At 46.0% G+C, this 16,541-nt stretch overlaps 1 protein-coding gene across 12 annotated transcripts in view; it reads right to left on the bottom strand.

Annotated features, from left to right (window-relative positions):
• LOC139264758 (uncharacterized) overlaps window positions 1–16,541 on the bottom strand; it is a 680,593-nt gene that overhangs the window by 481,804 nt on the left and 182,248 nt on the right. For all 12 annotated transcript variants that reach the window (XM_070881817.1, XM_070881821.1, XM_070881822.1 and 9 more), the window contains 2 exons: window positions 13,011–13,190; window positions 9,608–9,667 (listed from right to left, as the gene is read on the bottom strand). In XM_070881817.1, the coding sequence (XP_070737918.1) occupies window positions 9,608–9,667; window positions 13,011–13,190 (240 nt within the window). The remainder of the gene's footprint in view (window positions 1–9,607; window positions 9,668–13,010; window positions 13,191–16,541) is intronic.

The following is a 16,541-nucleotide window of genomic DNA, read 5'->3' as shown; positions in this document are numbered from 1 at the left end:
GATCCCTCTGGTGGTTAAACAAGGTATTTACAGGTTTACATATATAACAACACTCCCCCGCCAATGTCAATATTGACAAGTTGAGTCGATTTGGGACCTTTCTTTCCCTGGTTGATCGTCTCGGTGCAAATGCTGGTTTTGGTGAGTCATTTGTGCGGTAACTAAGCAGGACTCAGGATAGGCGAGTCTGCAGTGAGTCTTCAGCTACCCTCTTCAAGCTCTGCTTGATTGTTTGCACTGCTCTCTCTGCCTGACCATTGGATGATGGTTTGAACGGGGCAGATGTGACATGTTTGATCCCATTACGGGTCATGAACTCTTTGAACTCAGCATTGGTGAAACACGGCCCGTTGTCACTCACAAGGACATCAGGCAGGCCATGCGTGGCAAACATGGCCCGCAGGCTTTCAGTGGTGGCAGCGGACGTGCTTGCCGACATTATCTCACATTCAATCCATTTGGAGTTCGCATCTACAACCACTAGGAACATTTTTCCCAAGAACGGGCCTGCATAGTCAACATGGACCCTAAGCCACGATTTGGAGGGCCAAGACCATAAACTTAGTGGCGCCTCCCTGGGTGCATTGCTTAACTGGGAACATGTGTTACATTTGTGCACGCAGGACTCTAAGTCCGCATCGATACCGGGCCACCACACGTGAGATCTGGCTATCGTTTTCATCATTACAATGCCTGGGTGGGTACTGTGGAGATCACTCATGAAAGTGTACCTGCCCTTCTTTGGTACCACGACCCAATTACCCCACAGGAGGCAGTCTGCCTGTAAAGACATTTCATCATTGCGCCACTGGTATGGATTTATTTCTTGCTGCATTTCTAATGGGACACTGGACCAGCTCCCGTGAAGCACACAGCTTTTTACTAAGGAAAGTAAGGGGTCCTTACTTGTCCACGTTCTAATCGATATTGATATAATAGAATGCCATTTGGCATCAGTCCTGCTGTGGAATACTTCCAGCAGAAGCTAGACCAGAACCCTGAGGGTCTAGATGGAATCTATAAGATTACAAATGATATCTTGATCACTGAACGCGGTGAGACACTTAAAGAGGCCGATCACGATCATGATGCAAACTTATGCAAATTCATGCAGAGATGCAGAGAGCGAAACATCAAACTAAACTTCGATAAATTCGAATACAAGAGCTCCCAAGCGAAATACATGGGACACCCAAAGCCGACCCAAGCAAAGTGGTGGCAATCAACGAAATGCAGAAACTGCAGGATGTCGCAGGTATGCAACGATTTGGCGGCATGTCAAAGTAACTCGCAAAATTCTTGTCAGATCTTTCAGACCTCAGTTGAGCCTCTGTGACGGCTTACTCATAAAGACACGGTCTGAAATTGGACTGAAGAACAAGACAAAGCATTTGAAGCTATCAAACAACGCGTGGCAGGTTATCCGGTGCTCACAAACTTGACCACAAACTTGCATCCAAAGGTTCAAGGAGATGCTTCGAGCAAGGGTCTTGGATTCTTCCTTGTGCAACAGAAACAACCAATTGCATACGCGAGCCGAGCACTCACTCCAGCAGAAACGCGATACTCTCAAATCGAAAAGGAGCTGCTTGCTCAAGTCAGAATGGAATAAAACCATCAATATGGTCACAAGATCATGCTATGGACAGACCATAGGCCTTTGGTTGCTATACGACACAAGCCATTATCTGCAGCAACCAAGCAACTACAACGTCTGCTCATTCGGCTCAACCAATATCAAATAAAGTATCAAACAGGAAACGAAATGTACCTAGCAGACACCCTGTCATGTTTGTAACTACAATGTAACACCACTGTATCACTGTATACACTCAACTTAGATGCACACCTTGACCACAAGGGATGAACTTGTGGGAGACACTCCTTACCTGATCACACAGGTATATAAAGGGAGGTCCCACGCAGGGTCATCACTTCTGGAGTCCCTACAAGACCAATACCCGCTCCCAAGAGCGGAGGACCTCTTCGCCATGCTGGCAGGCGGCAAGCTGTTCATTAAGTTGGACCTCACTTCAGCCTATATGACCCAGGAACTGGCCGACGAATCCAAACCATCACCACGTACAAGGGACTGTTTGCGTATAACAGGTGCCCGTTTGGCATTCGATTAGCGGCCCCGATTTTTCAATGCAACATGGAAAGCCTGCTTAAATCCATTCCGGGAACGATCGTATTCCAGGACGACATCCTGATCATGGGTCGAGACACCGAGGAACACCTCCACAACCTGGAGGAGGTGCTACACCGACTGGACCGGGTAGGCCTGCGACTCAAGAAGTCTAAATGCATGTTTTTAGCTCCTGAGGTTGAGTTTCTGGGCAGGAGGGTTGCTGCAGATGGGATTCGGCCCACCGAATCCAAAACAGAGGTGATTCGATGAGCACCTAGACCCTGCAACACATAGGAGTTGCGTTCATTCCTGGGACTGTTGAACTATTTCGGGAACTTTCTGCCGAACTTGAGCACGTTGTTGGAGCCGCCACACGTGCTCCTGCGTAAAGGTTGCGATTGGTTTTGGGGGGACTGTTAGGAACGGGCTTTTGATCGGGCGCGGAACCTACTTTGTTCAAACAAGTTGTTGACCCTGTATGACCCCTGTAAAAAGTTGGTTCTGACATGTGATGCATCGTCCTATGGGGTTGGGTGTGTGTTGCAGCAGGGTAATGCTGAGGGTCAGCTACAACCTGTGGCTTATGCCTCCAGGTCGCTCTCTCAAGCAGAACGGGGATATGGGATGGTCGAGAAGGAAGTGCTTGCATGTGTCTATGGTGTAAAAAAAATGCATCAATACCTCTTCGGTAGGAAGTTTGAATTAGAGACGGACCACAAGCCATTAACATCCCTGTTGTCAGACAGCAAGGCTATCAATGCCAACGCATCAGCTCGCATACAGCGATAGGCTCTCACGCTGGCTGCTTATGACTACTCCATCCGGCACCGGCCCGGCACTGAAAACTGCGCTGATGCGCTCAGCAGTCTCCCACTGGCCACCACTGAGGGGGCAGTGGAGCAAAGCGCTGAGATGGTCATGGCTGTCGATGCCTTTGACAGCGCGGGCTCCCCATCACAGCCCGCCAGATCAAAATCTGGACAAACAGAGATCCCCTCCTATCCCTAATTAAGGGATTAAGAAATGTGTCCTGACTGGGGATTGGGTGCCCACACTCGGAGCATGCCCTGAGGAGGTCAGACCTATCCACAGACAGTTGGATGAGCTCTCCATCCAAGCCGACTGCCTACTATGGGGCAGCCGGGTAGTCATGCCCCAGAAGGACAGGGAGGCATTCATCAGGAAACTCCACAGCGAGCATCCAGGCATTGTGATGATGAAGGCTACGTTTGGTGACCTGGAATTGATTCAGACCTGGAACACTGTGTTCGCAGGTGCACGACCTGTGCCCAGCTGTGTAATGCCCCCAGGGAGGCCCCGCTCAGCCCGTGGCCCTGGCCCACCAAGCCATGGTCACGCATTCACGTTGACTACTCGGGCCCGTTCATGGGGAAGATGTTCCTCATTGTAGTAGATGCGTACTCGAAATGGATCGAGTACATCATCCTGAATTCATGCACGTCATCCACCACCATGGAAAGCCTATGTGCGATCTTTGCAACCCATGGCTTGCCGGACATCCTGGTTAGTGATAATGGCCCGTGTTTCACGAACTATGAATTCCGAGAGTTTATGTCGGGCAATGGCATCAACCACGTCAGGACTGCGCCGTTCAAGCCGGCCTCCAATGGCCAGGCGGAACGTGTTGTCCAAATCATTAAGCAAGGTATGCTCAGGATTCAAGGACCCTCCCTACAATGCCGCCTATCGGGCCTCCTGCTAGCCTACAGATCCCGCCCGCATTCACTCAAGGGGGTCCCGCCCGCAGAGCTACTTATGAAACGGACACTCAAAACTCGGTTGTCCCTCATTCACCCAGTCCTGACTGACATAGTTGAGGGCAAGCGCAAGTCACAAAACGAGTACCATGACCGTAATTAAAGGGGGAGAAGTATAGAAATAAATGATCCTGTATTCATCCTCAATCACGCCATGGGGCCCAAATGGCTTGAGGGGACTGTAATTGACAAAGAGGGGAATAGGGTCATCGTGGTAAAACTCAACAATGGTCAGATATGCCGTAAGCATCTGGACCAAGTAAAAAAAATGTTCAGCATGGACACGGAGGAACCTGAAGAAGACCATGAGATGGAGCTCGCCACACCGCCAGTGAACGAGCAACAAGAGCAATCAGAAGAATGCACAGTCCCTGCGGTCAGCCCGGACAGGCCGGAATCACCACAGACACTCACGTCAGTGTCCAACAACCAGAGCCCCAACTGCGGCGCTCCACGAGGGAGCGTAGACCACCTGAAAGACTAAACCTATGATCCCATTAAGACTTTGGGCGGGGGGGGGGGAGGTGATGTCATGTATATAACTACAATGTAACACCACTGTATTACTGTATACACTCAACTTAGATGCACACCTTGACCACAGGGGGTGAACTTGTGGGAGACACTCCTTACCTGATCACACAGGTATGTAAAGCGAGGTCCCACGCAGGGTCATCACTTCTGGAGTCCTGTAATAAAGAGTTAAGGTCACAGAGTGACCTTTTCCCTGGAATGTGCCTCATGTGGTTTCATGCTGTAGAGTAAGGACTTTACGCACCCTGTCGCGCACATACCTCAAAAATGTGGAGAGATCACCGACAGAAATTGCAGTGAATGCATCCACATGGTGGACCTTCTCCCACTCTCCAAACAAGGATTGACTACCATACAATGCACGACTGCAAGTGACTCCACACTACAACTGGTCATACAACAATTCACAATGGGATGGCCAGAAACGACACATGAGATGCATGCATACTTCAAAGTTTGTGCTGACCTCACAACACAGGATGGCATAGTGTTCAAAAGCTATCGCTGTGTCATACCAAAATCCCTGAGATCCGACATTCGTCAGCGACTTCATGCTGCTCACACTAGCATCAAGACGTGCCAGAGAATCCATTTACTGGCCAGGACTGAACAGTGACATAAAAGACTATGTAACACCTATCAATTGAGCCAACCAAAAGAACCATTGATAAGTCACGGTCTCCCTCAGAGACAATGGGAAAGGATTGGTTGTGACATTCACACTCGATGACAAAGACTACTTATGCACAGTGGACTACTTCTCAGACTATTTCGAGATAGATAATCTGCATGGAAAGAAAGATGCCACTGTCGTCATCAAACACCTCAAGAAACACTTCTCTAACCACAGTATTGCAGACAAGGTTCAATCGAACAACAGTTTACAAACTTTGCGACAGAATATGGATTTGATCTCGCAACAAGCTCACCAGACTATCCACAAAGCAATGGAAAGGTTGAGAACGCGGTTAAGCTCGCAAAGCGGTTAATCAAGAAGACAAAGAAAGACTGTGGTGACTTTTACATGAACTTTCTCATCTGGCGAAACACACCAACTGAAGTCCTTGATAGTTCGCCAGCACAACACTTACTCGGTCATTGCACAAGGACAATCATCCCAATTGCAAATGAACTACTCAGACCAAGAATCATACACAACGTCATTGTCAACAAAGAAAGGAACCATGCCAAACGAGCACACTACTACAACAGAGGTGCTACAGCACTTCCTACACTGTAGGAAGGAGAAACAGTGAGACTCAAACAAACGCTAGAAAGCAAAAAGTGGCAAAAAGCTCAGGTTCAGGAACAAGTCGGCATTCGATCATATCAGGTCATTACAGAAGATAGTGGTGAGTATCGCAGATGTAGGAAACATCTGAGAAAGAGCACTGAGACATTCATCGAAACTCCAGAGATCTCAGTGACACCCACACACGATCCGCTGACTACACAGCCAACAAACACACGAAAAAGCACTTCAACGACAACAGGTGAAAACAGGGATATGTTGCCTGATATTTCCCCTTAGAGCACTGATAAATGGACTAAAGCGATCAGTGCACAGAACACCACTGAAACAACCAGTTTGAGGCGAATCAATAGAATCAGCACAACACCAAAATACCTGGAATACTATGTATAGAAATAAGAAATCATGGACACTGGACACTTGGATAAAGAATTAATAAGACAAGAGTTTGTTAATGTTTGTTAAACTTGTAGTTGTTTAATATATGTATTCATAAGAAGTTAACTACCCATTTATATTGAAGCTAACTTTAATTCATCTTTGTTTCTTATGAAAGAAAAGGTGTAATGAGATACTGTATAGTGCCCTCTAGCTAGGAGGTATGGGGAGCTGTATTGAGAGAGTGGGTAATGCCATCTTAAGCTCCACATGGCTGTCTGAGATCTCCCAAATAAATTGAGTTAAGTTGAACTAAGAGTGTTCAAGAGACTACAAAATACAGTGCAGTCTGCAGCCGGGCCTTCCAGGCCCATAGCTGCTCGAGGGCATCCTGCTACACCATCTGAAGTCTGTGTCGCAGACTGACCAGCATTGCTGCATGCACTGGGGTCACATTAAGGAGGAGCCGTAGGGCTGGGAGGGGGGGAAAAGCAAAGGGAAGGGAAAGAAATAAAAAAGGGCCAATAAGGCACAGTTTGTTTGTAAATGTGTGTTTTTTACGTCGTTACTTTCAGTATTTGTGGGGAGTAATGGTTGACAGGAGAGAGTTGTGGGTGAAATTAAATTGTTGATTTGACGCATCAATTTTTGTGCTGTTTCTCATTTCACCTTTGCTGGGTGATAGGAATTGCGATGTCCACATAGTGAGGTCTTTGTACTGTGCCATCGCCATGTGATTGATTCATTATTGGAACCGCTGTCGAACGAGGCGCTCAGGCACGGCCCTTGCAGAAGAAGATTGGCAGGCTTCCTCCTCCGTTGCTGGTGCTCTTTCTCCTCTTCATCATCAACCTCTTCCTCCTGCTCCTCTTTCTCCTCCTGAGGTGGACCTGCAAACCTTGGAGGCAATGGCTGGGCACTCTGAATGGCCAGGTTGTGCAGCACACAACAATAAAAAGGGAGACTCGATCAGGGGAGTACTGCAGGGTTCCTCCAGAGCGGTTAAGGCAGTGGAACAGTTGTTTCAGAACTCCGATAGTCTGCTCAATCTCGTTCCTGGTGACGGCATGACTTATATTGGTGCTGAGCAGGGGTGTTGGAGTTGTGGAGGGGGTGGCATCAACCAGGTGGCAAATAGATAACCCTTGTCCCTGAGCAGCTAGCCACGAGCTTCATGTGGTGGTTCGAACAGTGCTGGGACAGTGGTCTGTCATAGGATGCATGCATAGTGGCTGCTGCCAAGAGTGTGCGCATTGACGGCGAGGGTGACACCAAATGAATGTTCAGAGAGTGGGAGCCTTTGTGGTTAAGGAACACCCCTGCATTTTGATGAGGTGTCTGCAAAGCCATGTGCAGTCAATGGCACCCTGAACCATGGGGAAGCCCGTCATTCTTGCGAAGCCACATGAGCGCTCTTCCTGTTTCTCCCTGGTCACTCTGAATGAGATGTACTCCCTTCTCCTGCTGTACAGAACGTCTCTTACCTCCCGGATGCAGCAATGGATGGCGTATTGTGAAACGTTTGCAATATCCACTGCTGTAGCCTGGAAGGAGCCACTAGCATAGAAGTTGAGAGCTACCGTGACCTTCACTTCCACTGAGTGAGAAGTCCTGGTCCTGATCTGAGGCTGGTGGTCTGACTGCAGGAGATGATAAGAGCTCTGTGACCACCTCCTTATTGAAGCACAGCCTTCTGAGGCACTGCTCCTCTGATGGACGACTATAGGAGAAGTGCTCCTGGAAAGCCCTGGGAGGGTAAGGCCTCCTGTTGCGACATCTGCGAGCCCTCCCCGTGGCTCAGGCCACATTTTGTATTATCTATCTCTGCAGCCACCGCCACTGAAGTAATTGCCGCATAGCAAGGCGGAGTGCCAGCACTGCACCCATAAATGATGAACAGAACAGCTGTAAATCTTCACTGAAAAGCAACAGAAGACACTGTAATAGCTGCAATGAAGCAAGAGCTCGAAATTGTGAGATCAGACTAGCTAGCACCGGATCTTACCTCCCAATGACCTGACCCGGTTGCTGATCCCTTTAAGTATCGCCATGGGAGCAGCAATCCCAGGTATGAACGCCAGCTTGTTCTGGAATCATTGGTGCCAGGTGATGTGAGGGAAACTGACTGAAGTTCGCATTCAGGGCGCTAAAGGGGCGTTGCAGACTCATTAACGTCACAATTTCAGTGGAGCGGCAGGGTCTGGCGCTATTGGTTAGTGCCGTCGCTAAAAGCCTAATGAAGTTCCCGGGCGCCAGGCGATAAACCATTACCGCACCGTTAACGCCACGCCCGGGCGCGACTGTAATGAATTTTTAGTCCCAGTTCTATAACTCTATTTATTCCCTTGCCATCAATATCCTCCCGTACTTTAATCTTTCCTATGCACTCTTTTCCTGTTTTGTTTATATTTAGGCTGGTTACATTTCTTGGAGCTCCCTCCAAATTCTTACAGGGCTTGACACGGCAGATGCGGGGAGGATGTTTCCCCTGGCTGGGGAGTCTAGAACCAGGGCTCACAGTCTCAGAATAAGGGATCAGCCATTTAGGACTGAGATGAGAAGAATTGTTTTCACTCAGAGGGTTGTGAATCTTTGGAATTCTCTACCCTAGAGGGCTTTGGAAGCTCAATCGTTGAGTGTACTCAAGACAGAGATCGATAGATTTTTGGATATTAAGGGAATCAAGGGTTACGGGGATAGTGCAGGCAAGTGGAGTTGAGGTAGATTAGCCATGATCTTATTGAATGCGGATAGTGCAGGCTCGAGGGGCCAAATGGCCTAATCATTCAACTATTTCTTATGTTCTTTATATGTGGATTAAGCCAGCGTACGTGCTCTGGATTACAATCCTTTGTCAAAGCACTCCATAGCTCAATGCATTAGTATACAAAACTTAACGTGTTATGGGGAAGTTTGCAAAAAATGTACGGCACTGCAACTGAAATGATTTTTCATTTTATGAACACTACCCCGTTATATCAGCCATCGTGTATCGTGGGAAAATCGTGTTCGCATGTATGCGTCCGCTATAAACGGTAGAGACGGTAATTGGATATTATGCATGGGAAAATCTATCCTAATGTTTTCATGAGAGGAGGTTGGCAGTAAGGGGAAGGAGAAAAATGAATGTGCGATACATCCTGAAACCATGCACTTCCTGCAAGCTAATATACCATGGAATACTTACCATCACCCTCTGTCTGATGCTAAAGATGACTGTGCATCATCTTATACATGTCAGCTACGTTAATACAACATCAGATTGTTAAAGATAGAATAATGAATATAAAGTAAAATAGTGCACTTCAACCCACCACACATAATAATTTGTCATCTCTGTTGGGGCAACATGCAAGAAAAAATAGATCAGGAATCTGTTAGAAAACAAGTAATTCCTTCTAGCTTTGTATCTGATGGTTATTTGTTCATCAAGGGTGGCGGGGGTGGCCTCCAATGGAGCTAAAAAAAAGAAAATGGCTTTGTCTAAAAGACAGCTGAAACATCATTGAGGTGTTTCCTCGGTCTAAAACTTACTCTGAGTGATCCTTTTTGCCTTTCGACGTCTCGGAGCATCGCATTTAATGTTTTCCAATGCTTCAGTTACAAAGGAAAAAGAAAAATATTCAATGTGAAGCTTGCAAACACAAAGATCTATAAGTAATGACTATTGATGTCAAAGTATAAATGCAATAATACTGAATAACCGTTATTTAGTAATACAAGCTGTAAAAGGATCTTCTTACAAAGTTGCTAATTCACATGGTTGACTGCAAATCAATCAAAATTGAAAACCTAAGAATATTTTTGTAGCCCTTGCTTTTGTTAACCTGAACAAGCATATAGTCATTCTTGAAGAAGGGTTATACCCAAAACAATTACTCATCTTTTCTTATTACAAATACGTTGCATTTACCAGAATAATTTTTGTGTGTAGCATGCTACATTTGCTCTCCAGTACACACACATCATTATATATATGCTCTCACTCTCCCAGTCTGACAGCTCTTCCTGTCAAACACTAATTTGTTGTTCCTGAATTAGTGTGCCATTATTGTTCAAGTAAGTTCTGTATATTTCCCCTTTATTCCAATGTTTCTGAGTGCACAAAGGCAGGGTGACTCTTTTTCGTTCCATTGCATTCAATTTCTGATTGAACCATGATCATCATCCAACAGCTTACATTTCTCAATTAGTAACAAGAACAGTTCAATTTATATAATACCTTTAATAGAAATAAACCCCCCCCAGGATGCTTCACAAACATCCATGGGGAAACGGACACTGAGCAAGGAAGGGAAAGTTTAGGAGGGCCGACCAAGACTTGGGCGAAAAGAGAGTTGTAAGGAGGTTTTTTAAAGTTGGAAAGGCAGGAAGATGAAAGGAGAAAGTTTCAGAGTGCAGGATCAAGATGGCTGATAATGTACAGGGAGGGGAGGGGCACAGAAGGGCAGAATGAGAGAAATGCAGCACTCAGGAGGAGATGCATGGCTAGGCCAAGTTGCTGAAAATGATGGGACAAGGCCATGGAGGCATTTATAGATAACAAAGATTTTGAACGTAATCTACTTGGGAACAGCGGTTAAGTGTAGATCAGCAAGGACAGGGATGATTTATTGAGGGAAAGAAAAAGATGCTTGTGCCAAAGTTTTGGACAATTTATAGTTTGTGCAGGCGTAGGATGGAAGGCCAACAAAGGAAATGATGAGAGAGTCAAGTCTAGAAATAACAAAAGGCACAAAGGTTTCAACAGCAGAGTGGATCAGGCAGAGATGGTGGTGGGTAGCTTTGGGGAGGTGGAAATAAGCATTCCTGATGGTAGATTGGATGCGAGTTTTAAATTCTACCCAGGGGTCAAATGGGAATGCAAGATTGTGAACCAGGGACATAGTCTTAGGATAAGGAGTAGACCATTTAGGACTGAGATGAGGAGAAACTTCTTCAATCAGAGAGTTGTTAACCTGTGGAATTCTCTACCGCAGAGAGTTGTTGATGCCAGTTCATTGGATATATTCAAGAGGGAGTTAGATATGGCCCTTACGGCTAAGGGGATCAAGGGGTATGGAGAGAAAGCAGGAAAGGGGTACTGAAGGAATGATCAGCCATGATCTTATTGAATGGTGGTGAATCAGTGTCAGAGCAATGGGAGGCATTCAAGGAAGGGATCTTGAGGGTACAGAGTATGTTCCCTTAAAGAAAGGGTGGGGCTAATAAATCTAGAGCTCCCTGGATATCAAGGGACAGACAGAGTAAGATAAAGAAGAAAAGGGAAGCTTATGACAGATACCGGGGACTCAATATGGCAGAAACTGTAGAGGAGTATAAGAAGTGCAGGGGTGCAATTAAAAAAGATATCAGGAAAAAGCAAAGAGAGAGCATGAAAGAATGTTGGCAAGTAAAATCAGGGCAAACCCAACGATATTTTATAAATACATTAAGAGCAAAAAAAAAATAAAAAGCGACGGAAATAACGAGAACAGCGATGGCGGGTGAAGAGTGGTGGGGGAGAGCGGGGCAGCGGCGGCGGGGGAGGCAGCAGGGGGAGGGAGATGGTGGTGGATGGAGATAGAAAGCCTGGGGGAGGGGGGGGAGCGAGAGAGAGAGCATTGGGGGTGGGGGTGGGGGAGAGAGAGTCAGTCTGAGGCGGGGAGTGAGAGAGAGACGCACAGGTGGGGGGGAGGGGGGCTCGGAGGTGAGAGAGCAAACTCAGGGAAGACGGATCATGTTCTTCCAACCCACGGAAAGCTTGATGTGTGTGTTACAAGGGACATTGTTGAAGTGGATGAAATCCAGAAGTCACGACACTGTCACTATTCACTTCATACCCAATAAACCTGTTAACAATCTGCACACAATGTACTTGCGCCTGGGTAAGGGACTTTGGCTGGGGGAGGGATGCATTTGTTCTGGGGTAAGGGACTTTGGCTGGGGGAGGGATGCATTTGTTCTGGGGTAAGGGACTTTGGCTGGGGGAGACAGCACTTGTGCTGGGGTAAGGGACTTTGGCTGGGGGAGGGATGCATTTGTTCTGGGGTAAGGGACTTTGGCTGGGGGAGATAGCACTTGTGCTGGGGTAAGGGACTTTGGCTGGGGGAGGGATGCATTTGTTCTGGGGTAAGGGACTTTGGCTGGGGGAGGGATGCATTTGTTCTGGGGTAAGGGACTTTGGCTGGGGGAGGGATGCATTTGTTCTGGGGTAAGGGACTTTGGCTGGGGGAGACAGCACTTGTGCTGGGGTAAGGGACTTTGGCTGGGGGAGACAGCACTTGTGCTGGGGTAAGGGACTTTGGCTGGGGGAGGGATGCATTTGTTCTGGGGTAAGGGACTTTGGCTGCGGGAGATAGCACTTGTGCTGGGGTAAGGGACTTTGGCTGGGGGAGACAGCACTTGTGCTGGGGTAAGAGACTGGCTGGAACAGTGGCTTTTGCTGGTTTGTTCGAGATGTGTCCTTTCTGGCTTGTGACGTCAGAATGGATCACATTACAATTTACAAAGTCAGTCAGATCTTAGGCTGGGTGGTTCAATTTACACATTCCAGAGAAACTTCAGGGTGTGGCTTATCCTCCAAGGGAACCAATCAGCAATAGGTCATGTGATAATGAAGAGCCACTCAGAGTTTTGTTAGTACAAATAGCTGTGTCCATAAAAAAAAGCTTACTGCAAGCTATTCTCAGGCATTCCCATTGCTTCTTCTAAATAGTCCAAAATGTAAGCTAGAGCCACACGAGTTAACTTGCTCTCTGTTTTCCTATCACTCTTTATCAAAAGATGTTTTGCATCCATTCAGTCCCTCTCCATCTGATAGCCAAGCTGAAGCAGAGGTGCTTTTCACCATGTGTTGCAGTACATACCACACGACTAAGTACAACCTCTCTGGGTTACAGGCTACATCAAGCAACAAACAAAAGCTATCTTTGAAAAAGAGATGTCAGATACGTACCCCAACCTCCAGGTGATTTTTGCCGCCAATGCCTGGCGCGTATTAAGCTGTATTCATTATCAATCTTAAGATGTTCCTCTTCAGGTATCCATGATTCTGCCACCTGCAGTTTGTTCAAATACGCTTGCTGGATACGGAGTTTTAACTGTTGGTGCCTAATCATTGCCTGAACTCTTCTGTCTGCAACAGACAAAAACAGATTCTTAAAGGAACATCAGAAACAGATTCTCCAAATATTAGTGAAAAATGTTTAAGAAAGGTTAGAAGAACAAAAAGGAATGCCCCCAAATCCCAGTGGATCGCAACTGATGGTGCCCTCTAGCACTGGCCTTGCTGGAGTTTGCAGGGTCATTTGCAAGAGTCAGGTGGGCACAAGTGCTACTTCAGCTGCATCTTGGGCATCTGCCTAACCATGACTTCCGGAACCTTCAGCTCCCACCCTGCCATGTGGGGGGGTTGGCTAGGTCCCTCCCTTCTTCCTCTAATTTTGACCCCTAGCAAGGGAGCTGATCTGTACTTTTTTCTAATGAAAATTTCTCAGGGGGCGAGGCTGGTCTGGGCCCCATGAGTTGGACCAGTACTCCACACATTAGGCTAACCAGGTGCTTCAACTGCACCAGGTCCCATGGAGCTTGAAGTATGATGCCAGAGACTGAGTCCAAAATCTAATTAGAAAAATTAATTTGTAAGTAAAATAGTCCATTTTATCTTCAGTTCCACAGTTAACAGTCTAAAACTAAAAGCCTGCAAATGTGGCTGACAGAGCAGTGTCTGTCCAGAGGTCAGAAGCAGCCTACATTCTAGGTCAGGTTATACATTGTTTATATTTAGAGATTAACTTATCTGTAACTAACCAACAACAACAAAAAAGTCCCAAGGTGCGTCACAGACGAGTTATCAAACAAAATTTGACACCAAGGCACATTAGGAGATATTAGGACAGGTGAGCAATAGTTTAGCCAAAGAGGTAGGTTTTAAGAAGCGTCTTAATGGAGGAGAGAGGTGTAGAGAGGCGGAGAGGTTTAGGGGAAGATACAAGATCTTAGGGCCTAGACAGCTAAGGGCATGGCTGTCAATGGAGGGGTGAAGAAAATTAGAGATGCATAACTGGCCACAATTGAAGGAACACAGAATTCTCAGAGGGTTGTATGGCTGGTGGAGGTGACAGAAATAGGGCGGTAATACATTCTATACCTTGCAAACCCTAAACAGTAACTTGCTAGCCTTGGGACGGATGTCAAAAAGATAAAAGGTTAGAGAGCCTGGAACTTTTTGATAAAGACTGATAAGAACTGGTGTAAAATGCATCAAGATCATGTGCAATAATGTAGTTAGAAAAATCTAAAAATGGCAAAATTGTAATGTGAGGTTAGATGAAAAAGTAGAGGGAGAGTGAGAGGAGAGAAGGTTGAGTATAACATGTGTTGCCATACAGCAATTTGCTGTTGGCCGTGAGAATATGTTCATTTAACCCTTAATAAACCTGCAAGGTCCAGAACCCTTATTTCTGGTGTAGAGACAAGGACTGCAGGTCTGTATATATTATTACAAAAACACATTCTAACAGTAAGGACTCCTGACTTAGAGAGTCCCACCCTGGCTCCTACCCTTGGCTATCATTGCCCTTGTAAGAAGTCAACTGAATTTCTGTCCCTTACAGGGCAGTGAGTAAACTCCCAGAGATTGCAGAGACATGTTGCAATCATGTCTCCACTATTTTACTGAGGATTCTGCCGGTCTCCTACCAGAGTTATGATGGGACACCAGCAGAACCCCTCAGTAATTCGGCACTAAAAATTTAACCTTCAGATATTTGCTATTTTATTTCATTTTTTAATAGTTCTGCACCAATGGTGTATAACCTATTCGATGCCTTGCTTAGGCAGAAGCTAAACTTATAATATATTTTAAGAACTCAATGTCATTGTAATGTATTTGCTTCATGGGTTCTTTGCTTAAGAATTCATAACAACACATTGCTATTAAGAATGAGTTAGTTTGTTAGCAAATGTTTACCAACCATACTACACATTACAATTTTTCCACCAGGCTCAGAAGCACCTGCCTCATCGTGGATCCCCTGAACCCAACTGGCTGGGGTTTTATTGAGTCTTGTGAACATCACGTGACTGGCTAAGCCACTTCCAACTCAACAGCTCTACAACTATTTTAGTTGCATCTGTAAATCAAATGCCCCCTTATTACAGGGCTAAATTTGCTGGCAAACTTTAATACAAGTGCCCCCCTGGCAAAAGGGGGGGCACTAAAACCGACAAACTTAAACAAATTAAACTTTAGACATGGTTCAAATTAAAATTTGGTTGCTGGGGGTGATGATGCACTCCAGGCCCTCCGGTGCCCACCTCTCGTGGAAGGCCGTGAACGTATCGGTAGACACCGTGTGCTCCACTCCAGGAGCACCCTGGCTTGAATGAAACTGCTGAAGAGAGGTTGGCAGTTGGGCTGAACGACCCCTCACAGATGCATACATTACAATCACCACCAAGAACTTCCAGCTCAGGTATAGCATTGGTTAATACAGGGTAATCTATTTCTTAAAATGTCATTCTCAGGTTGTGGACATCACTGGTAAGGCTGACTGTTAATGCCCATCTCGAGTGAGTAAGGACGGAGGTTTTCTTCCCTAAAGAGCATTAGTGAATCTGGCTAGCTCCAGGTGCCATACAAAAGCATTCAAAGTATTACTGTTCCTGACTTCAACTTTATAAATTGCTGCGTAGAATGGAGTGGGCCCCAGCCCTCTGTCATATCCATTCTGGGATTTGGCCTCTGATTACGAAGTGGGGAACCATCTTATGTTTATTTAGGTAAATGCACTCTAACTTATGGAACCAGGATTATTGAAGTTGGCATTGGATTAAAGGGAAATCTCTGGCCCCATGGGATAACCTCTCTCAAATCTTTCAGTTCTCCCAACAGTTGCTAGAGTACAATCCATTAGACACCATAGGACTAGGGAAAATAGATTAAAGTGTAGGACAGTTGATGAACAGTGGTGTACATTTAAAGAGATATTTCACAACTCTCAAGAAAAATATATTCCAGTGAGGAGCAAAGGGTGCAAGAGAAAAGATCGCCACCCGTGGCTAACTAATGAAATAAAGGACGATATCCGATTAAAAATAAGGGCATACAAAGTGGCCAAAACTAGAGGGAGGATAGAAGATTGCAAAGCATTTAAAAGCCAGCAAAGAATGACTAAAAGAATGATTAAGAAAAGGCAGATAGACTATGAAAGTAAACTAGCACAAAATATAAAACCAGATAGCAAGAGTTTCTATTGGTATATGAAAAGGAAAAGAGTGGTTAAAATAAATGTTGGTCCCTTAGAGGATGAGACCGGGGAATTAGTAATGGGGAACATGGAGATGGCAGAAACTCTAAACAAATATTTTGTATCCGTCTTTATGGTATAGGACACTAACAATATTCCAACAGTGGATAGTCAAGGGGCTATAGTGGGGGAGGAACTTAACAGGGTGGATAAAGGGGAACCAGTGGATGTGATGT

This window comes from Pristiophorus japonicus, chromosome 5, assembly GCF_044704955.1.
Source record: "Pristiophorus japonicus isolate sPriJap1 chromosome 5, sPriJap1.hap1, whole genome shotgun sequence".
Lineage (NCBI taxonomy): Eukaryota > Metazoa > Chordata > Chondrichthyes > Pristiophoridae > Pristiophorus > Pristiophorus japonicus.
The sequence above is the reverse complement of the archived record's forward strand: the minus strand, read 5'-3'. Positions and strand labels throughout refer to the sequence as shown.